Source organism: Muntiacus reevesi, chromosome 21 (assembly GCF_963930625.1).
Source record: "Muntiacus reevesi chromosome 21, mMunRee1.1, whole genome shotgun sequence".
Classification (NCBI taxonomy): Eukaryota; Metazoa; Chordata; class Mammalia; order Artiodactyla; family Cervidae; genus Muntiacus; species Muntiacus reevesi.
Window position 1 is genome coordinate 10,080,183 of NC_089269.1, and position 23,019 is coordinate 10,103,201.

The 23,019-nt window shown below is 36.7% G+C and overlaps 1 protein-coding gene across 5 annotated transcripts in view; it reads left to right on the forward strand.

The window, feature by feature from the left end:
* Positions 1 to 23,019, forward strand: part of SENP7 (SUMO specific peptidase 7) — a 152,896-nt gene that overhangs the window by 64,225 nt on the left and 65,652 nt on the right. For 3 of the 5 annotated variants that reach the window (XM_065913549.1, XM_065913550.1, XM_065913553.1), the window contains exons 6-7: positions 12,443 to 12,640; positions 20,395 to 20,589. The exons of 1 other annotated variant lie outside the window; for it this stretch is intronic. In XM_065913549.1, coding sequence (XP_065769621.1) covers positions 12,443 to 12,640; positions 20,395 to 20,589 — 393 coding nt within the window. The remainder of the gene's footprint in view (positions 1 to 12,442; positions 12,641 to 20,394; positions 20,590 to 23,019) is intronic. One more of the 5 variants, XM_065913551.1, reaches the window with a different exon arrangement.

Consider the following 23,019-nt stretch of genomic DNA (forward strand, 5'->3'; position numbering starts at 1 on the left):
ATATATTGTGAGGTGATCACCACAATAAGTATAAACATCTATCACTCACAGTCACAATTTTTTTGTGATGACAACTTTTAAGTTTTATTTTTTAGCAACTTTCAAATATGTATTATAGTATTATTAACCATAGTCACAGTGCTGTACATTACATTCTGATGACTTACCTGTTGTTAATTGTTAATTGAATTGCATTGTGGTCTGAGAATGTTTTATATGATTTCACTTCCTGTAAGTCTGCTGAGGTTTGTTTGTGACCTGGCATATGGTCTTTCTTGGAGAATGTTCCATGCGTTTGAGAAGAATGTGCATTTTCTTTCTATTTATTAGAGTGCCTCTAGGTGTCTTTTAGATTGAGTTGGTTGATAGTGTTATTCAAGCCTCTGTGAGGTTTTTTTTTTTTTTTGTCTCATTGTCCTATCCAGACTGGGATTTTAAATGTTGAACTATTACTGTTGAATTATTAATTTCTCCTTTCTGTTTTTGCTTAATGAGTTTGCTGTCTTATTATTATGTTTATGTATTTTATAGTTGGGCTTCCCAGGTGGCGCTAGTGGTATAAAGAACCCACCTGCAAATGCAGGAGACAGGAGACGTAGGTTTGATCCCTGGGCCAGGACCATCCCCTGGGGGAGGGCCTGGCAACCCACTCCGGTTTTCTTGCCTGGAGGAACCCTGTGGACAGAGCGGCCGGGTGGGCTGCAGTCGTTAGCGCTGCAAAGAGTCGGACACGACTGAAGCGACTGAGCAGGCACGCATGTTTATAGTCAGTGTATCCCACTGAAGAATTAACCCTTTTGCCAATGAATTATTCCTCATTGTTTCTACACACATTTGGTGTTATTTTTTTCTTTAAAGTTTGTTTTGTCTAATACTGGTATAGCCACTCTACCTGTCTTAAGGTTGCTGTTTGCATGATATACTTTTTCCATCATGATACTTTGAACCTATTTATTTCTTTGAGTCCAAAGTGTGTCTCCATTCGAGAGCATATAGTTGGATCTTATCTTAGTCTTTTTGGACTACCATAACAAAATACCGTAAGAGTAAGTGGCTTATAAACAAAAACATTTATTTCTCGTGATTCTGGAACCTGAGAAGCCCAGGATCATAGTACTTCCAGATTCAGTATCTGATGAAGGCTTCCTGGTTCATAGATGGACATCTTTTTGCTGTGTCCTCAAAAGAGTGGAAGGAGCCTTCTCTTGAACCTTTTTTTTAATGAGCACTAATCCCACATATGAGGGCTTTACCCTCATGACCCTCCCAAAGTCACAGCCTCCTAATACCAGCACTTTTGGGGGTTAGAATTTCAAAATATAAAATTTGAGGGGAAACACATATTCAGAGTGCTTCCTAGGTGGCCCTACTGGTAAAGAACCAGCCTGCCGATGCAGGAGACGGTAAGAGACGGTTTGATCCCTGGGGTGGGAGAGTCCCCTGGAGAAGGGCATGGCAACCCACTCCAGTATTCTGGCCTGGAGAATCCCATGGACAGAGGAGCCTGGTGGGCTGCAGTCGGTAAGGTTACAGAGTTGGACACAACTGAAGCGACTTAGCACACACACACACACACACACACACACACACACACACACATTCAGAACATAGAAGGTCTTGTTATTTTATTGTAAGCTACTCTCACAATCTCTACCTTTGATTAGGTTATTTAATCCATTTACATTTCATGTGAATCAAGGTGTCAGCAAGGCTATGCATCCTTTGAAGGCAGTAGGGAATAATCTGTTCCACGTCTCTCTCCTCTTTTCTTCAGGCGTTCAGTCCTCCATGTTTGCACGTTTTCCCTGTATGTCTTCATATTGTCATCCTTTTGTGTATATCTGTTTCTGCCATTTTGATAACGACACTGCTCATAAGATACAAGCATACTCTTGTTTTATTGTGCTTCACTTTATTGGCACTTTGCAGATACTGCATTTTTTACAAATTGATTTTATAGTAATTGTGCCTCTCCTACTGTCTCATTGGGACTTCTCCTTTGTCTTTGGATATGGGTTATCTTTTTTGGTGGGTTCCAGTGTTTTCCTATTGATGGTTGTTCAGCAGTTGTGATTTTTGATGCTTTCACAAGAAATGGTGAGCATGCATCTTCTACCCTGCCATCTTGAACCGATCTCTTTTTCACAAACTGAAGTTGCAGGCAGCCCTGCGTTGAGCATGTCTATCGGCACCGTTTTTCAAAAAAGCATTTACTCACTTTGTGCCTCTGTGTCACGTTTTGGTAATTCCTGCAATATTTCAGAACATTTTCACTGTTATTATATTTGTTATGATGATCTGTGATCAGTCATTTTAAAAGTTGAAGTATAATTGATTTATAATATTGAATGAATTTCGTGTGTATAGCCAAATGATTCAATTGTATATTTTTTCAGATTATATTTTATTGTAGGTTATTAGAAGACATTGACTATAATTCCCTGTGCAATACAATAAATTATTGTTGCTTATATGTTTTATGTATGGCAGTTTGTATTTGTTAATCTCATAATCCTTATTTGTCTCTCTTTCCCTTCTTCTCCTGTTTGGTGACCATAAATTTGTCTTCTGTTTCTGTGAGTCTTTGCTGTTTCATATGTAGATACATTTGTATCATTTTTTACATTCACATAGTACTTGTTATTCTCAGTCTGACTTATATCACTAAGTACAGTATTCTCTACATCATGCTATTGCAGATGGGTTTTTCTTCTTTAGGACTGAGTAATATTCTATTGTATATTTGTACCACATCTTCTTTATCTATTCCTCTGTCAGTGGACATGTAAGTTGCCTCCATATCTTGGCTATTGTTAAATAGTCCTTTGGTGAACATTGGGGTGCATGTATCTTTTCAAATTGTGATTTTTTTTTTTAATTTATGTTCAGGAGTGGCAGTGGTGGATCATACGGTAGTTCTGTTTTTAGTTTTGTTTTTGTTTTAATGAATCTTCATACTGTCCTTTATAGTGGTTGTAACAGCTTATGTTCCAGTCAAAAGTTTAGGAGAGTTTCCTTTTCTCTACACACTCTCCAGCATTTATTGTTTGTAGATTTTTTGATGATAGCCATTTTGACCAGTGTGAGATGATACCTCATTGTAGCTTTGATTTGCATCTCTGTAATAATTAGTGATGTTGAACATCTTTCACATGCTCCTTGGCCATCTGTATGTATTCTTTGGATAAATGTCTAATTTGGTCTTATACTCATTTTTTGTTTGGGTTGTTTGATTTTTTTTGTTATAGAGCTGCATGAACTGTTTGTATATTTTGGAGATTAATCCCTTGTCTGTCTCATCACTTGCAAATATTTTCTCCCATTCTGTGGGTTGTCTTTTCATTCTGTTTATGATTTCCTTTGCTATGCAAAAGCTTTTAAATTTAATTAGGTCCTATTTGTTTGTTTTTGTTTTTATTTCAATTACTCTAGGAGGTGAATCCAAAAAGATATCGCTGTGATTTATGTCAAAGAGTGTTTTGCCTGTGGTTTCCTCTAAGAGTTTTATAGTGCCCAATCTTACATTTAGGGCTTTAATCCATTTGGAGTTTCTTTTTGTATATGGTGTTTGAGAATGTTCTAATTTTATTCTTTACATATAGCCATCCAGTTTTCCCAGCACCGCTTATTGAAGAGACTGTCTTTCTCCATTGTGTATTTGTTGCCTCCTTTGTCATGGACTAACTGACTGTAGGTGTGTGGGTTTATTTCTGGGCTTCCTGTTCTAGTCCACTAATCCGTATTTCTTCTTTTGTGCCAATGTCACACCCTTCTAACTACTGTAGCTTTGTGGTGTAGTCTGAAGTCAGGGAGCCTGATTCCTCCAGCTCTGTTTTTCTTTCTCAAGACTGCCTTGCCTATTTGGGGTCTTTTGTGTCTCTATACAAATGTAAAATATTTTTGTTCTAGTTCTGTGAAAAATGAATACTACAATGAATAAAACTGCTGTGTGCACACTCATGTACAAGTGCCTGTGTGGACACATTTTTATTTCTTTTGGGTAAATACCTAGGAGATGGGCTGTTGAGTCACTGAAAAAGCACATTTTCAACTTTGTTAAGAAACTGCCAAATGTTTTCCAGAAGTAATTGTGTCATTTTACAGTTGCACAGGAGGTGCAGGAGAGTTTTACTTCCTCAGTCCTCCTGTCAGGACTTGTATGGTCAGCCTCTGTCATCATCCCTTATAATATATGTGTGGTAGTATCTGGTTTTATTTTTAAAGAGTTATGTGTAAAAATTTCTTTTATTTATTTGTTTGTTTTGGCTCCAGTGAGTCTTTGTTGCAGCATGTGGGCTATTTGTGTGGGTTCAGTAGTTGCAGCACATAGGGTTAGTTGCTGCATTTGGGAATCTAGTTCCCCGATCAGGGATCAAACCCATGCCCCCTGCATTTGAGTGCAGAATCTTAGCCACTGGATCACTAGGGAAGTCCCAGGTAGTGATATCTAATTGTGGTAATAATTGCATTTTGTTGACGAATGATGATAGTGAGCATCTTTTCATGTGTTTATTGTTATTCTATATATTTTCTAAAGTATCTGTTGAAATATTTTGCTCCCTTTTTCATATTTTGAAAAGAAAAAGTTTTTTTAAAGACCAGAAAGATGAGATTTAATGATATTGAGCATCTTTTCACATGCATATTGGGTATTCATATGTCTTTTTTGTGATGTGTTCAGTTATTTTGTCCTTGAGGAGGAAGTACACAAGCCTCTACCCTCCAGTGGTTCTCTGACTGGGGCCATAATTAGACAGACAAAATACAGATAAATAAGAGAAAAGCAAACAGAATCTATTCAACACATGCAGTGTGCATATACATGGGAGAAATTCTAAAAAGAGTAACTCAAAGGAGTAGCTACAGCTTAGGCTTATATAGTGTACTAGCAAATGACAATAAATTTCTAGAGAAGTGATTTGCTATTCCGAGGATGGCAAATTGTGGGATAGAACGTATATGGGGGAAACTAATAGGAGATAATGTTTGATTAGTAAGACTTGTTACGTGAATTACATTCCTGGGCTGATAAAGAGTCTCTGGTGATAAATAGTCTACACCTGCTTTTAGGCAGCACTGCGTGGACAGGGAGCCTTTTTGGCATCTACTCTCAGTTGCTTTCAGTTCAAAATAATCCTTGTGCCAAAGTGGCGTGTTTTGTGGTAGCATATTTTTATTTCCTGCACACCTTTTTTTTTTTTGAAGGACAAGAAATACTAAAAATTAAATTATGAAAAAAGAAACTAAAACACTGCCTTCATTCCAGCTGTCAGTTTCTAGAATCTAAAAATAGGACACCATGCTTTTTTTTTTTTTGGACACCATGTTTTGAGGAGTGATTATTTTTTTTTCTGAGTTTTGATTTTAACCAAGTTATATGACTGTTGTATTTATGCATTCATTGAAAAACTGCTTTTGTTGAAAAATTTAAATCGAACAAAATTTGAAAAGAAATTTTTTTCTATTGTGGTTTTGCTGGGTTTTTTTTTTCATAATTACAAATTTTTACTTGTATGAAAAGTACTACAGAAGATATAATTTATATAATTTATATAAATTATATTGATATAATTTTTATTTTTTGGGAGTGATAATTTTTAAACTTTGAGTACATCAATTAGCAACTATTTTCCCTTGTAAATTAAATGAATAGTAGTATAATAATTCATAGCTTAGAAGGGGACATTTTATAAATAGACTATTGGATGACTCTAAAAAGCTTAGGTAATGACTTCTCTGATGATCCATTGGCTAAGACTCTGCTTTCCCAATGCAGAGGGCCCTGGTTGGATTCCTGGTCAGGGAATTAGATCCCATTTGCTGCAACCAAGAGTTCGCATTCTGCAATGAAGATTGAAGATCCTACATGCTGCAACTAGGACCTATTGTAGACAAGTAAATAAATAATAGTAAAAAAGAAAAGCTTAGATGAGACTTTGCTGGTAGTCCAGAGGTTAAGACTCCTCGCTTCCACTGCAAGGGGCACCAGTTTGATCCCTAGTCAGGAAACTAAGATCCCACTCAGATCCCTTGAGGTGTGGCCACACACACACACACACAAAAGCTTACGCGAGTATTTTAGCGGGGATGGTATATATATCATCAATAGAATGTTGGGTTAGGTGGAGATCTTCATTTAGCTGTCCTCTATCTTTATTTTTACTGTGAAATTTAATGTATCTACCAAAAAATGAATAAAGGGTAAACTGTTTAATAAATTATTCATTATAATTTAATATGTTTTTATAAGGCAAATATATTCATATAACCACCATTCAGGTATAAATAGAAAATTAGCCCAGAAATTCCATGTACCTTTGTAGTTACAACTCCCTTTCCTCTCCTTTAAATCTAACCTGTCTTCTAATCTTACTTTTTTGGGATAGTACTGCCACCTAAGTGTGTCTCCCTAAATACTAAGTTTAGGTTTTATTTTGCCTGATTTGAATGTTTTTCTTTACTCTTTAAGTTTCTGTTTGAATATCCATAGAAATACTAGGGCTGGGTGGAATTGTAAATTGATATAGCCACAGTGGAGAACAGTATGGAGATTCTTTAACAAACTAGGAATAAAACTACCATATGATCCAGCAATCCCACTGCTGGGCATATACCCTGAGAAAAACCACAATTCTAAAAGACACATCCATCTCAGTGTTCATTGTAGCAGTGTTTACAACAGCCAGGACATGGACGCAACCTCGATGTCCCTCAACAGGTGAATGATGAAGAAGTTGTGATACATACACACAATGGAATATTACTCAGCCATAAAAAGGAACAAATTTGAGCCAGTTGTAGCAAGGTGAATGAACCTAGAGCCTGTTATACAGCGTGAAGTAAGTCAGAAAGAGAGAAACAAATATTGTACATTAATACACATTTATGGAATCTAGAAAAAATAGTATGATAAACCTGTTTACAGAGAAGAAATGGAGATGCAAATGTAGAGAATGGTCTGGTTGGAACAGCAGGGGAGAAGGTAAGACAAATGGAGAAAGTAGCAGTGACGTGTATAGGCTGTCGTGTGTAGAATAGGTAAGAAGCGGGAGGGAGTCCAGCCTGGCCCTCTGATGACCCAGAGGGGTGAAGTGAGGGGGGGGAGGCTCCAGAGGGAAGGGGTGTATATATACTTACGACTGACTCATGTTGACGTGTGTCAGAGACCACTACAGCATGGTAAGGCAATTATCCTCTAGTAAAACATAAATAAAAACGAGATCCTAAAGAAAAATGTTCTGAATCAGTAATACAAGAATTGATTCCTATGTGGTCCCTAGATACTTAACTAAATAGAGGAACAAATCCTGGCTAATCGTGTGAGGTATATTTATTTGGATTATTCTTTTCAAATTGGAGTGTGTTTTATAGATAATTTTTATATTCTTAAATAGTAAAGGGATTTTTAAAAGGAATGCTAGGGCATTTAAATATAAAAGTTTTAAAAATTTACCTTTAATTTTGGGGAAAAAGTTTGCTGCCTTCTGCTTTAGAATATCATTAGTAATAATGATTATCATTATGATATAATAATGAATATCATTAGTAATAATAAAGCAAATTTATGAACGTGAAATAAGTATTTTCACAGAGAACCCAAATTGTCTTTTTCACTTAGAACCAATAATTAGACTTACCAGTAAAATCACCAATGGTAATTCTTTTTTTTTTCTTTTAACTTTTTATTTTGTATTGGAGTATAGCCAATGAGCAATGTTGTGGTAGTTTCAGGTGAAGATTGGAGGGACTCAGCCATGCGTAACATGTACCAGTGGTGATTCTTACTTGATTTGGGTGGACAGAAAAGTGACATTTTCCAACATTGGATATTTTCATATTTAGCAATTTTTAAATTACCATTGGGATTTTTTTTCAAATAATTTAGCAACTTACTAATAGTCAGTAGTTTTCTAATTAGACTGGAAAGTAGCCCTTATATATCCTTAAGATTTTACAAATGTTTTCATTTGATCATTTAGAATTTTAAGTTATAAAATTGTTGTAAAACCGTATAAAAAAGTAATCCTAAATGTAAAAAATAGTTTCTTTTCACTAATTAATAGATAGTTTTTGGCTAGGTAAACCTGTTTACTGTTCTTTACAGAATTAATTGGTTGACATTTCTCTACATAAATAGTGTTTGCTTAGCATAGAAAATAAAAATAAAGACAAATAGAAAGCAGGGAAAAAAATTAAAAAAAAAAAAGAAAGCAGGAAAAAACACAGCCAGCCACCCTTAAAATTTAAAGTAGAAGATTTTAAGAGACCAGTAAGTAATATTCTATTAAGTGGTTTTATCATGGTATACACTTAACCATTCTGCTATTGCTGGGATTTTAAAGTTGCTTGTATTTTTTGCTGTTATAAATAATACGGTGATGAATATCTTCATGTATAACTTTTCCCCATCCGTTTTGTATTTTTTTGGTACAGGATTCCAGGTGTGGAATTATTTTGTTAAGAATAACAAACGTGCAAGATATTGTTAACATTTCCCCACATTTATGTTTTCTCAGTCTTTCATTCATATATTTAAGTGCATATCACATATGCACATTCACATACACAGTTTTTTTTTTTCCAGAACTATTTGAGAAAAAGTCACAGACATCAGGCACTTTACCTCTAAATACTTTAGCCTGTACTTCTTAAAAACAAGGAATTCTTTTAGATGATAACCACAATACATCGTGAAGAAGATTTATTCTAGTTTCTTTTTTAATATCATCTTTGGCTTTTAATAATTTATTTATTGGACCGTGTTGATCTTAGTTGTGGCACACCTGGTCCTCACTGCATCATGTGGCATCCTTGGATACAGAGCACAGACTCTCCAGTTGCCGCACACGGGCTCAATAGCTGCTCTGTGCGGCCTTCAGTGGTCACGGCGCACAGAAACTCCACTAGGGCGACACGTGGGCTTGCTTGCTCCATGGCACGTGGGACCTTCGTTCCCTGACCAGGGATCGAACCTGCATCCCTTGCACTGCATGGCGGATTCTTAATCTCTGGACCACCAGAGAAATCCCTGTAATAATTTCATATTATCATCTCATATAAAATCTAGAATCAGAATTCTCTAAATGTCCCCAAGATGTCTTTTTTTTAAATCTAGGATCAAATTGAGGTTCATGCATTATATTTTTTGGTTTTCATGTCTCATTAGTCTCTTAATCTTAGAATAATCCCTCCATCTCTTCACCCCCTTAAACCATGACATTAACTTTTTTGAAGAGTTCAGGCCAGTTGTCTTGTAGGATGTCTTATATACTAGATTTTTAAAATTTGTCTAGGTTTGGCCTTATGATTAGGTTCATGTTACAATTTTGACAAGAATGCTTCACAGCTGATGTCATTTGCTTATTGCATCATATCAGAGGATATATAATATCTCCTTGTCCCACTGTTGGTGACCTTATCTTTGATCACTTGGCTAAGGTGCTAGCTGCCAGATGTTTAGTTACAAAGATGCCTTTTTCCTTCATAGTTAATAATTGTTTGTGAACCTGATTATCTGTCTGCATTGTGCTGACATCAAGGTGGCTGAGCACTAATGGGAAAAAATGATAAAACAGAGTATGTTTGTGGCATTATAAATTCATAATTATTAATCTTACTGGATTTCTCAATCCCAAGATAATCCTACTGTGTTTTGCTAGTCGTCTTGTGTTCCTCCTCTATGCAGTGAAGACTTGAAGCCTTTTCTCTCCTCAACCCTGTGTTCCTTTACCTTGCATATCATTCTGAGAAAATGATCTTGGTTTCTGGAAGAAGCCCATTATATACCAGCACAGTGGAGCAGTTAAGAGTGCTATCGACAGAGTGGAGAGTGTATGACTCTGGATCCCACTCTCACTATTCAACCCATTTTACTGTGGGCCGAGTTATTAATCATGCTGTCCTGGTCTCCTCAGTTACAGAGGATCTGTTACCTCTGTACCTCGTGGAGTTGTTGGTGTTCAGTCACTCAGGCATGTCTGACTCTTTGTGACCCCGTGGACTGCAGCATGCCAGGCTTCCCTGTCCTTCACCATCTCCTGGAGCTTGCTCAAACTCATGTCCATTGAGTCGGTGGTGCCATCCAGCCATCTCATCCTCTGTCGTCCCCTTCTCCTCCTGCCTTCAATCTTTCCCAGCATCAGGGTCTTTTCCAATGAGTTGGCTCTTCACATCAGGTGGCCAAGTGCTGGAGCTTCAGCTTCAGCACCAGTCCTTCCAATGAACACCCAGGACTGACTGATCTCCTTTAGGATAGACTGGTTGGATCTCCTTGCAGTCCAAGGGACTCGCAAGTGTCTTCTCCAACACCACAGTTCAAAAGCCTCAATTCTTCAGCGCTCAGCCTTCTTTATGGTTCAACTCTCACATCCATACATGACCACTGGAAAAACCATACTTCTGACCTCATAGATTAGTTGTGAGGATTAAATGAGGTAAATCATTGTAAAGGGCTTAGCATAGTTTCTGGTATATGGTGCATGTTCAGTAAATATTAGCTCTTTTTGTGCCACTTCTTAAGAAACTTAATTATAATGTTAATTATTCTGTCTCCTGTATCTTCAACCTCTCCTATGTTGTTGACTTCTTCCCATTAGCACTTAAACTTACACAAATATTTTCTATCTTAAGCTAAGTAATCAATAATTAACTCAGAAGACCTGTCTTGAATCTTACGTTTGTCCTCAGCCCTTGTCCTGTATCCCCCTTTCATAGCTCTGTGTCAACTGCCTACCTTTGCTGTGTCCATGTCCCTTTTCTTCTTTCCTGTTTCTGCTCCCACCATTCCATTAAACTATCCCTAAGTCACCATCACCTCTCTAAATTCATTAGTTTTTCTCTTCATGTTTTCTCTATTCTTCATAAAAGATCAAAGTCATCTTTTTAAAAATACAGCTATGATATCATCATTCTTTTATTAAAACTAGGGGATTGATACTGTTGTTGACATTAAAGTTTCAAATCCTCAATATAGTCCACACAGTTCTGCCTAACTGCCCCTCTTTATACAGATTTCTTCTTCATTCTAAGCACTTGAGCCAGGTAAGTCCTTTAATTTCCTTGAACAAACTTTCCTCATGTCTGAGCATTTACATTTTATCCTCCTTTTTGAACCACTCTCCATTTTCCACTTGTTTCCTTTGGATAGTTTCAACTTCAGTAAAAGTCATATACTCAGTAAAACTTCCCTTGTCTGGTTCAGCAGAAATGCAGCATCTGTACTTTTTGTTCATATTGCTCATTACAGTTGTGATTAAATAGCTAATTGGATAATTCTTCCTTGAAATGTAACCTCCACAAAAGCAGGAACTGTAACTGTGTTGTTTGTTGCCAATTGTTTTGCTAGAAGGCATTTGGTAAGTATTTGTTGGATGAAGAATGAATTTCCATTCATTCATAGCAATGTCTCTCATCTTTTTATTGTTTAATGATAATCCTAAAATCTGTAAGCTTTTTTTTAAACCCCAAATGTGTGGCGTTTCAGTGCATTCTGCAGCGGCTCCTTGGAGGAAGGAGCGGCTCCCGCTTCTGCTGGGTGATCTGAAGATACAGGCCCAAGGGGGCAGGTGCACACATGTCATTTCTTTGACATCTGTTTTATCTTAAAAATGCACAAACACTGCTTTCTGTTTCTTAATATTCTTACTTTTGTTAAACAAAAAGGGCCCAAAACTGATACTCGGGAGTAGAATAGACACTCTTCTAATTAAACATTTTCAGTTCTTCCCACAATTCCTCATTTGACATTGTTTGACATCAACGTGGTAGCCTGTTCACAGTTCTATGTTTCTTGGTTCAAGAACTGAACACAGTTCTCCAAGTATTATTGGTACAAAGATACGTTGAATGAGTAATGGGCAAAATGTCATGAGGCAAAAAACTGACAGTGCTTGGATTTATCAGTTTTACTTTTGAAATTGGTATACATACAGTGTTTTAAATTGACCTATTTTTAGAAATAAGGTAAACTTAAATGTATCTCAAGAGTATATAGAATTAAGACTGTAGATGATGTACTGTTATCTTTAGGTTTAATTATGTTTTCCAAACCAGCAAATGCTAAACTCGGAACACACTTGTAATCCAGGAAGTGGTTGCCTTTGTGAGGTGGTGTGCAGATGAGTGTTGCTGTTCCGCTGATGGTGTGGCTAAGCACCGTTTGGTTACGAGGAACCCCAACAGCTGTGCATGTCTGTGGCCACAGTTGTATCTCAGACAGAATTCTGAAGAAAATCCCGATTTAGGTGAAATGTGCTTTAGTTTTTCAGGTATATTCGAGAATGGTTAGGCAGATTTTTTTAGTTATGGTATATACTACTCTGGTTAATTGCTTGAAGAACTGAATTAGAATTCCTGAAGGTTTTCATTTGTTATAATTTGTGATGAATACATGTATTATATAATATTTAGTACTGTATGTATTAATTATTTATGTGTGTAACAGGCAACTCAGAGTTATGTTGACGAATGTCCTATGGACGGATTTAGGACGAAAATTCAGAAAGACCCTACCTAGAAACGATGCTAATTTATGTGATGCCAACAAGGTGCAATCAGACTCATTGCCTTCGACATCTGTTGACAGCCTAGAGACATGTCACAACTTAGAACCTCTTCACCAAAGCCTTAATTTATCTGAAAGGTATGTTGTTCAGTATTGATTTTGTTCAGCTTATTGCACTGGAAGTACTTTAAGTCCAATGATCTTAAAAATAAGATTGTTGGAAATGATCTTTAAGACAATCAGCATATATACGTGTGACTCCCTCAGATCTTAAAGCTGACAGTCTTAATTTACAAAGTTAATGACTCTGCATTTCGTTAAATCGATTGGGTTAGAATTATTTTTAAAAAACAATATTCTTAGTGCATTTAACTTAATAATTCGATTCACATATACATATTTTTAAAGATTCACGTATATAAAATGAAGAACTAGATATAGACAGGTAGATAATGACCTAGATTTTGTTAAGTAAGGACCTAAATATTATCTCATAAGTATGTTAAAGATGAAAAGAAAAAAAACCAAGTATGTCTGTCTGTCTATGGATCTTTTTAATTTTCTGCATCTTTAACATTTGCTGTTGCTCAGTTGCTTAGTTGTGTCTGACTCTGTGATTACCTGGACTGTAGCATGCCAAGCATCTTTAACATACCTTTTAAATATTATTTAATCTAGGTCCTTACCACTTTTTACTTTGTGAGCTTTTTGTATTTTGCATGCATTTTTAAAAAAAGGAGATGATTTTGAAATATTACTCCCAGATTTTTAATAATAAATGTGCAGTTTAATTTTGAAAGCTAACAAGACCCGTTTTGTTCCATATTTTTTAAAAAAAATTGTATGTGTAGTTTGGGACTAAAAATTAGAAATTAGCTCTGGGAATTTGTGACCTATAACATAATGTTTTTAATGTATTTCCATTTACAGTTTTAACCCTTAAATGGATTGTTTTTTTAGGGGAAGTATTTAGTTTCAATTAGAATAGCCTGTCATTAGCTAGATGGTGCTTTGATTATTTGGTCTATAACCTTAATGGCAATTTTTTTAGCAATATTTTTAATATTAATTTTTTGTTCATTTATTTGGCTGTGCTGGGTCTGAGTTGTGGCATGTGGGATCTAGCTCCCTGATCAAGAATTGAATCAGGCCTCTTGCACTGTGAGTGCAGTCTTAGCCCCTGGACCACCAGGGAAGTCCTTGGATAACAATTTATAAGTGCTTTAAGCCAAGATCCAGCTGCAACTTGGTGACTTTCAGTACAATTATTTTAAAAATTAAAGTAGAACTCTGTCAAAACATTTGAACATAGTATTGTGCTGTACTTTTTTTTTTAAAGGATACTTCTTTTTTAAAAAAATGCAAAAACATGATAAGCTATATAACAAGAATTCCCATACTATATCATACCTGATGTAAATCAAACTTTCTAAAGCACCCACAATCTTAGACACTTAGCTTTAGTAATTTATGAAGAAGCAATTTACTCTCATTGTTCTGAAGTCCAGCATTTTTCCTCTTTAGTACAGGTGAGCCATTCATTTACTGTGCTGCTAGATCTAAATAAAGGGATTGGCTCTTCCAATCCCTTTGGTTCTTTTGAGAAGAAGCTCAAGCTCTCCTCCAGATGACATCCATCCCCTCATCCCATGTCTGACCGTTTTTGAATTAGAACAGTATGATTAGAACAGTGTAATGTTTCATCCCCAGAATAGTTTTTCTCACCAGAAATTGTTAGCAGCTAGATTATGTGTTCGGGAAACTTGAATATAATGTGAAATAGAGTCCCGATAAGGTTCTAATTTGTTTTTTTACCCTATGTGTGTGTTTCTGTTCCCTTACTCAGATGAACTACCCTCAGCTGCAGGTGTTCTAGGTTTAGCTTGTTTCAAAGTGAGTGAATCATCTTTGTTTTCAGACTTGTTCCTTTTTCTGTATCTCCTCCCTGTCTGAATATATGACTCCTTTTTACACTTAGTTCTTCGCATTAGAACTTAGAAATTGTCCTGGCTCCTGTTTTTTCCGTGCCCTTTGTATCTAATCTTCTATCGAGTCTAGTTATTTTTACCTCCTAAACCTTTTGCCTCAGATCCTTTCTTCCTCTCTATCACCACGGCCTCAGTTCAGGCCCTGATACCTTTGTGCCTTTGTTACTCTGATCCTAATTTTACTGGGCTTCGTGTGCATGGTCTTTTTTTTCTTCTTGGTTATTTCACCATGTTGTTGCTGAAGTATGAGGATGTTATGTGTCACTCTACTATTTAACATCTTTCCGTGGCTCCAGATAGTCTTTAGGATAAAGTTCAAACTGTTTACCTTGGCATTAAAACGTCCATGATGACTGGACCTTGCTTGTCTCGAGGTTTGTGTCTGTCTACTCTTCCACATTCAGTACCGTGCTTTAGAGTTAGGGGACTGCTGGCAGCTCACTGCATGTATGATGTTGTTTTACCCCTGAGAGCTCATGCTTTTTGTTCTCTTATCTTGGGAAAAACTTGCTTTTCCCCTTTATTGACTAATATTGGTCTTTAACACTGAACTCATTTCCATCTTCTTGGGAAGCCTTCTTTGATTCCAGCTGCCACATCTGCATTTGATCCCTTTCTTTGTCTGGGGAAGCTGCCTATTCCATATCATAGCACCCATCACACTTAATGTGATTTCTCTGCCTCCCTTACTATAAGCTTCATAAGGGCAGAGACTACAGTTTATTATTTTTTCCTTGCACAGTACTGGGCACATACTGAATTCTCAATAAACATTTGCTGAGATTACTTGGCAGAGTTATATTTTCAGTCTCTTTGATTGAAAGGTCTTTTCCTCCATCCAGACCAATTATCTGCTCTGTGATTTTGGTCTCAGACAGGAAAAGAAAGATTATAAGCTTCAAATAAGAAAATTGGAGAGCTGTTCAGGGTATAGGTTTGGATAGATGTTTTCTGTGTGGAACTTGCTATCTAGAATAGGAGACTCAGACTTTCTTCAGTCTTTGTTTAACTTTGACATGATACTATTTGTCTTATTTTCCTTTTACTTGGCTAAGATGTCGTTATTTCAGAAAGATGGGAGGAAGAAAAACTTATGTTTGGTTCTTAATTTTAACTTAAAATTTAACTACCGAGTAAACCAAAATTACTTATTCATTCCCAGCAATGCCTTCTTTATTTTTTTTTTTTAAGTTTTGTCTACTTATTTTTAAGTAATTTTAAAATTTTATATTGGCGTATAGTTCATTTACAATGTTGCAATAGTTTCTGGTGTACAGAAAAGCGCATTCTGGGATCTAAAGGTAGTGATCTAAGTATGTTGCCCTTTAATGAAGACAATTTAGCCTTTTAACTTCTGGATAAAGTTGAGAAGAAAAACAGAAAATACGTGATTCCAATCAATCTTGTTAAATAATGAAGAAAAGAGTCAAGAGTTTTAGAAATGTCAAGCTAGCAGTATGTGGGATACACACATTTCTTTTAAAATAAATAAACCATATTTTAGTTTAGTTTTTATCTCTGTATGTGTTCATATCTATTTTCCTGGGAGAATATTTCCAGATCTTTTAAACCTTGGTCAGTAGGCAAGAAAGAACCTAGTGAGAAAAACATGCAAAACTTTTGAGAAGGTAAACCGTCTTTATCTTGTCTTCATTGATTAACACCAGAGATTATTAGAGAAATACTGAGACAGTGTACAGTATTCTGTTAAAAAAAGTTAACTCCTGGTTCTTGGGATTTCCCTAAATGGTGTAATTATATTTATCTGTGTTTTTCTTAAGTTTATATGTGTTTGGAGTTTTAAAAAATTACATATTCCAGATATTGTGATGGTATGACTTTTTGGACACCCTGGTATTCCTGTAACCTTAAGACTTATTTAAGCCAGCAATGGTTTAGTTGAGTGATACTTTATTCACTTACAATATTGCTTAGTAAAAGAAAAGGGTAAATTTAGAAAATTTGTGTATTATTTTAAGAAGGTAATTGAAAAATTTTTTAAAAAGTTTATGTAGCTTAAACTAATTTAGAAAGTAATATTTTGAATGATACCATCTGGGATAAGACTAGATTTATAGAAACCCTATTAAAATGCCACAGCACAATTTTAGCAAAACGTCCTTCTAAATTGCAGCAAAATAAAAACTAAATTAGTATTGTTATTTTTTTACTTGTTATTTATAGCTTTAATGCCAGATGCAATTATGTTATCTGTCAACAAGGGTTCATTTCTTTAAAAATTTGCTCTTAACATCAAGGATATCTTAATAGCTCCTATCAGATTTTCAAAGTTTTTTCCCATTTTTTTATTTCAGTCATATTTACCTTGCTACTTATCTGTGGGGTGGAACTCATAATTTGTAATTGAAACAGTTAAGGACCAGAATGTGTATAGAGACACATGCAATAAATTATATTATTTCTTAGGCCAGTATACTTTCTGCTTCATTTCACTGTGTTACAAAATTTGGTTCTTCTTTGGTTTAGCGTATTATGTTTTAAAATGTGCTTTCGACATAATATTAAGGCTTTCTTGGTGGCTCAGACGGTAAAGAATCTGCCTGCAGTGTAGGAGACCTAAATTCAATCCCTGGGTCAGGACAATCCCCTGGAGAAGGGAATGACCACCCACTCCAGTATTCTTGCCTGGAGAATTAATTCCATGGACCGAGGAGCCTGGCAGGCTACTGTCCACGGGGTTACAAAGAGTTGGACACAACTGAGTGACTTAAAACTTTCACTTTTATAATATTAGTAAGTAAAGTTAAATCTGTTTTACTTACTGATACTGTTTGTGTACTTGGGAAAAAAATTGAATGGACTGTGTGAAATGGTAACTTTCAGTCCTTCCTGCTATGTTGAGAGAGTATAAGAGATGAAGTATACATTTTTATATATTTCTTGTTACCGTTCAGAATCTTTTGTACTGCTGGCTAGCCCTAGAATTTCCATGGTAGTGCTAATTTATAAATTGTATATCAAAAGGCTGTTTAGATATTATGAACTTAGTTATCACTTTATAGATTTGTATTCTCTAAGGTTGTCACCCAAAACTCTGTTTCTTCAAGGTACCCAAATTACATTAAGTTGTAAATAATTAAAGAAAGATATTTGGGCTATGGTGTGCATTATGAAGAGCTAGGAGTACTATAGGTATTGCTAACTATTTAATTATATGCTTTTCTAAGAAGATGTTTTCATTAAGATTGCAGAGCAGAGCATGATAAATTATGACAATTAAATGCTAATTGAAAAGATATAAGTTTGGGGAAGACTTCAATAGTAGGAAGATTAAAGTGAGCTTCCATTTATTATATATTGACTATGTGCCAGAACTTGTGCTAATAGCTTTACATCTTGTATTTCATTTAATCTTAATCATTTTTAAGGCAGATATTACCATTCTCCACATCTTAGAGATGAGGAGATCAGTGATAAGAGGCATAAATTATGGTAAGTACCCGACCTAAGGTTATATAATTACTAGTTGAAGTTGAAACACTTCACCCTGTGTTTGACTCCAAAGTCCTTGCTCTTAACTAACTCTCTGCCCATACTGCTTTTCATATTTCTGACCTTTAATTTTTTTCATAAATAAAGTAGGAATTTTGTTATGAACTACTAATAATAGGGGACCATGAAGAGTATATCATCAATTCTTAAAATGAGCTACCAACTAGTGTATCAAATTCTCTCATCTCTTAAAAGTAAGTAAAATCTAAGGGGACGACAGAGAATGAGATGGTTGGATGGCATCACCGACTTGATGGCCATGAGTCTGAGTAAGCTCCAGGAGTTGCTGATGGACAGAGAAGCCTGGCGTGCTGCATTCCACGGGGTCGGAAAGAGTTGGACTCGACTGAGCGACTGAACTGACTGATTTGAAGAAAAATAGTTCTTACTTGAATAAAATTCTCTCTTCTAATATTCCTACATTCTCCTTAAAGATTGAGAACTGCAGTTGAGTTTTCTTTACTCATTTCACAACAATTCCTAGTGTGAGGTCAGGCAGAAGAAATATCGAGACTCCTTACTGGTCCTTCGTTGTCTTCATTCCTACTTCAAATTCAGGATTTTAAGGAGGGTTCTGTCAGGCATCAAATATACAAAGCAGACAGTAATAAATAGGATTCTTAGAGGCTTAAGTCATGAGAGGAGAAAGAAAAATATCTTTGTTCTTCACTCTCCACAGTTCTTGATTGTGCTAAGTGGGTTACTTTATTTCCTTTCTTCCTTCACTCAAACTCTTGAGTTCGGAGAGTTAGATCATATACTGCTTCATCAACCCAGTACATTTTTGTGGAGGTTCTGCTGGAAATGGATATATTTAAGGATTCCTAAAGCATCTACAGAGAAACTCAAGTTATCTGGATGCTGTGGCAAGTTAGTATTGAAAATGCAGTGTAATGGAATAAAATTTTAAAAACCCAAAAGCCCAGGTTCTTCTAGGAGCTAGAGTTGCTTATACTTGGGCAACCATTTAGCTTTTATGAGCTTTGAGTTCTTCATGTTTAAAATAGAGAGGAGACTGAAGTATTTTACAGTTCTCCTAGGATCTGAAATTATACATTGTCTGGAACATAGTGAAAAGAACAGTGCTTCTATTCTATACTGAACATTGAAGGGTACCTCTGAGGAGTATAGCAAATGTAGCACAGTACAGGGAAGCTCATGTTGTTTACTTAAACAAAAGTATTCTGGTCCTTTCTAGGTGTTATCTGTTATTTCTCACAAAATGTCAGTAAAGTGCTACAAGTGACAGTCAGGGGGGACATCTCATAAACAGGAGATAGGAAAACTTAAAGAAAATAGTAACACAGATTTTAAAAATCACAATAATTTGGTCTAGGCCTGTCAGTTCAGGGTCAGATATTTGCCTTAAAGACGCCATTGTAGTGTGGCAAAGAGTATCAGTTGTTCATAATAACAGCTTGCTGACCAGGAGAAGGTTCGGAGAAGGCAGTGGCACGCCACTCCAGCCCTCTTGCCTGGAAAATCCCATGGGCGGAGGAGCCTGGTGGGCTGCAGTCCATGGGGTGGCGAAGAGTCAGACATGACTGAGCGACTTCACTTTCACTTTTCAGTCTTATGCATTGGAGAAGGAAATGGCAACCCACTCCAGTGTTCTTGCCTGGAGAATCCCAGGGACAGAGGAGCCTGGTGGGCTGCCGTCTATGGGGGTCGCACAGAGTCGGACACGACTGAAGCGACTTAGCAGCAGCAGCAACCAGGAGAAGGTTAGGCCACCCTCTTCTGTTTAAGAAGATAACAGGCTTGCATTACTAGTTTTTATATGAATCCCACCAATTTAAAAATTATGCTTTACTTTTCTAAACATTAATTTTGTTGACGCTTTTTCCTGGTGCTATTATGTAAAGCATATTTATTACCATCAATATATGTGCTGTTTCTCTTAAGGAATCTGTTATTACTATAGATGCAGTCTGAATGATGTCTTTCTTGTTGGATTTAGCATTTATCATTTGCCAATTATGAATATGTTATTATTTACCAAAACCCTTTCTATTGAAAGAGAAAAAGATTTTTTTTTAATTGGTTTGTAGTTTCTGTATTTTTAATAACTACTGGAAAAGAAAAAACTTTTTTTTTGTTTTTTGAGAAAAATTGGCTAAAATTTTAAGCAGTTCCAATAGCATCCACTAGTATAGTTAAAGTCATATAGTGGCAGGCCAGTCTATGCCAGTTTATAAGATGTAAGTACTTCCAGAAACAAAAAAAAAGTGTTCATCCAAAATTTTGAGTATTTATGGGTTGATTTCCAGGATGGTATAATTCTAATAGCTTACTTATGCCAAGTTAAAAATGTTTGAAACTTCAACTTCCTAGAATTTTTTTTTACTGCAAATTTCAGCATAGTACAGTGTTTGTTATTTTATATGACAGGATACCCAGAGTTATATTGACGAATGTCCTGGGAACGAAGTTAGGAAGAAAATACATAACGACCTCATCTGTAACTGAGGCCAATTTGGGTGACACAGACAACTTGCAATCAGAGCAGCTTCCTTCATCATCTGATGGCAGCCTAGACTCTTGTCAAAATCTAAATCCTCACAAGAGCTTCTTTTTATCTGAAAGGTATGTTTAGTGACAACTCTACTCAAAATAAACTGTGCACTTATTCTCATGAGCCTTCTTCTGTTCTCCCCCCGGGACAAATGTGTTTACTGTTAAATAACTAGTGTTAACTTTTCTCCCCTGGTGACCGGAATCGCTATGGAAACCAGCAGCCCATAGTTAAGGGTCAGTTTCAGAAAGTCTTGGTCACTTTACCTGTGTTTTGGGAAAATGAATGTAGACTTGTAATGAAAATTTAGTTACCTACTGCATCTTTTCTATTTGAAATTCATTCCCCTGACATATGTCTGTTCTTCATCTTTCTTTGTCCCATCCACCCATCTGTTTCTCCATCCATCCATCCATCCCTTCTTCTTTTCTTTTTTTGTTGTTTTTATGCTCAGATTCTAGAACTCTGCATAGTCACTAAACATCTGTTGAATGAGTGATTGTATGCATTCCTAACCAAAACAATGATATGAGGTCGCTGAATTGGTACATGGCTTAACTGAACCAATAGGAGAAACAGAAAGCGTGGTAAACCCACCTGCCAGTGCAGGAGATGCCTGAGACAAGGGTTCAGTCCCTGGGTGGGGAAGACCCTTTGGAGGAGGGCATGGCAATCACTCCAGTGTTCTTGCCTAGAGAATTGCATGGACAGAGGAGCCTGGTAGGCTACAGTCCATACCGTCACAAAGAGTTGGACATGACTGAATGACTTTGTAGCAAAGTACTAGGAGAGACTTATATGGTGGTTGTAAATAAGAAAAAAAAAATTTGTGGTTAAAAAGCTCGGGGATGTCAGTTACTACATAGTTAGTACATAGTCAGTTAGTACACGGTTAGTAGGGACCTAACAGAGCAGAAGATCTTAAGAAGAGGTGGCAAGAATACACAGAAGAACTATATAAAGAAAGATCTAAAAGACACAGATAAGCACGATGGTGTGATCACTCACCTAGAACCAGACATCCTGGAGTGTGAAGTCAAATGGGCCTTAGGAAGCATCACTACGAACGAAGCTAGTGGAGGTGATGGAATTCCAGTTGAGCCATTTCAAATCCTAAAAGATGATGCTGTGAAAGTGCTGCTCTCAATATGCCAGCAAATTTGGAAAACTCAGCAGTGGCCACAGGACTGGAAAAGGTCAATTTTCATTCCAAATCCAAAGAAAGGCAACGCCAAAGAATGCTCAAACTACCACACAATTGCACTCATCTCACATGCTAGTAAAGTAATGCTTAAAATTCTCCAAGCCAGGCTTCAACAATACATGAACCGTGAACTTTGAGATGTTCAAGCTAAATTTAGAAAAGGCAGAGGAAGCAGAGATTAAATTGTCAACATCCATTGGATCATCAAAAAAGCAAGAGAGTTCCAGAAAAACATCTACTTTTGCTTTATTGACTATGCCAAAGCCTTTAACTGTGTGGATCACAACAGTGGAAAATTCTTCAAGAGATGGGAATACCAGACCACCATACCTGCCTCCTGAGAAACCCCGTATGCAGGTCAAGAAGCGACAGTTAGGACTGGACATGGGACAATGGACTGGTTCCAAACTGGGAAAGGAATACGTCAAGGTTGTATATTGTCACTCTGCTTTTTTAACCTATATACAGAGTATATCATGCGAAATGCCGGGCTGGATGAACCACAAGCTGGAATCAAAATTGCCAGGAGAAATATCAATAATCTCAGATATGCAAATAACACCACCCTTATGGCAGAAAGCAAAAAGGAACTAAAGAGCTTCTTGATGGAAGTGAAAGAGGAGAGTGAAAAGACTGACTTAATCAGCATCCAGAAAACTAAGATCATGGCATCCGGTCCTATCACTTCATGGCAAATAGATGGTGAAACAGTGGGAACACTGAGAGACTAGACTTTATTTTCTGGGCTCCAGAATCACTGCAGACGGTGACTGCAGCCATGCAATGAAAAGACGGTTGCTCCTTGGAAGAAAAGTTATGACCAACCTAGACATCATATTAAAAAGCAGAGACATTGCTTTGTTGACACAGTTCATCTAGTCAAAGCTATGGTTTTTCCAGTAGTCATGTATGGATATGAGAGTTGGACCATAAAGAAAGCTGAGTGCTGAAGAATTGATGCTTTTGAGCTGTGGTGTTGGAGGAGATTCTTGAGAGTCTCTTGGACTGCAAGATCAAACCAGTCAGTCCTGACTCTCTCTCAGTCCTAAATGTTCATTGGAAGGACTGATGCAGAAGGTGCAGCTCCAATACTTTGGCCACCTGATGCGAAGAGCTGACTCATTTGAAAAGACCCTGATGCTGGGAAAGATTGAGGGCAGGAGGAGAAGAGGATGACAGAGGATGAGATGGTTTGATGGCATCACCAACTCTAGAGACATGAATTTGAGCAAGCTCCGAGAGTTGGTGATGGACAGGGAAGCCTGGCGTGCTGCAGTCCATGGGGTCGCAGATAGTC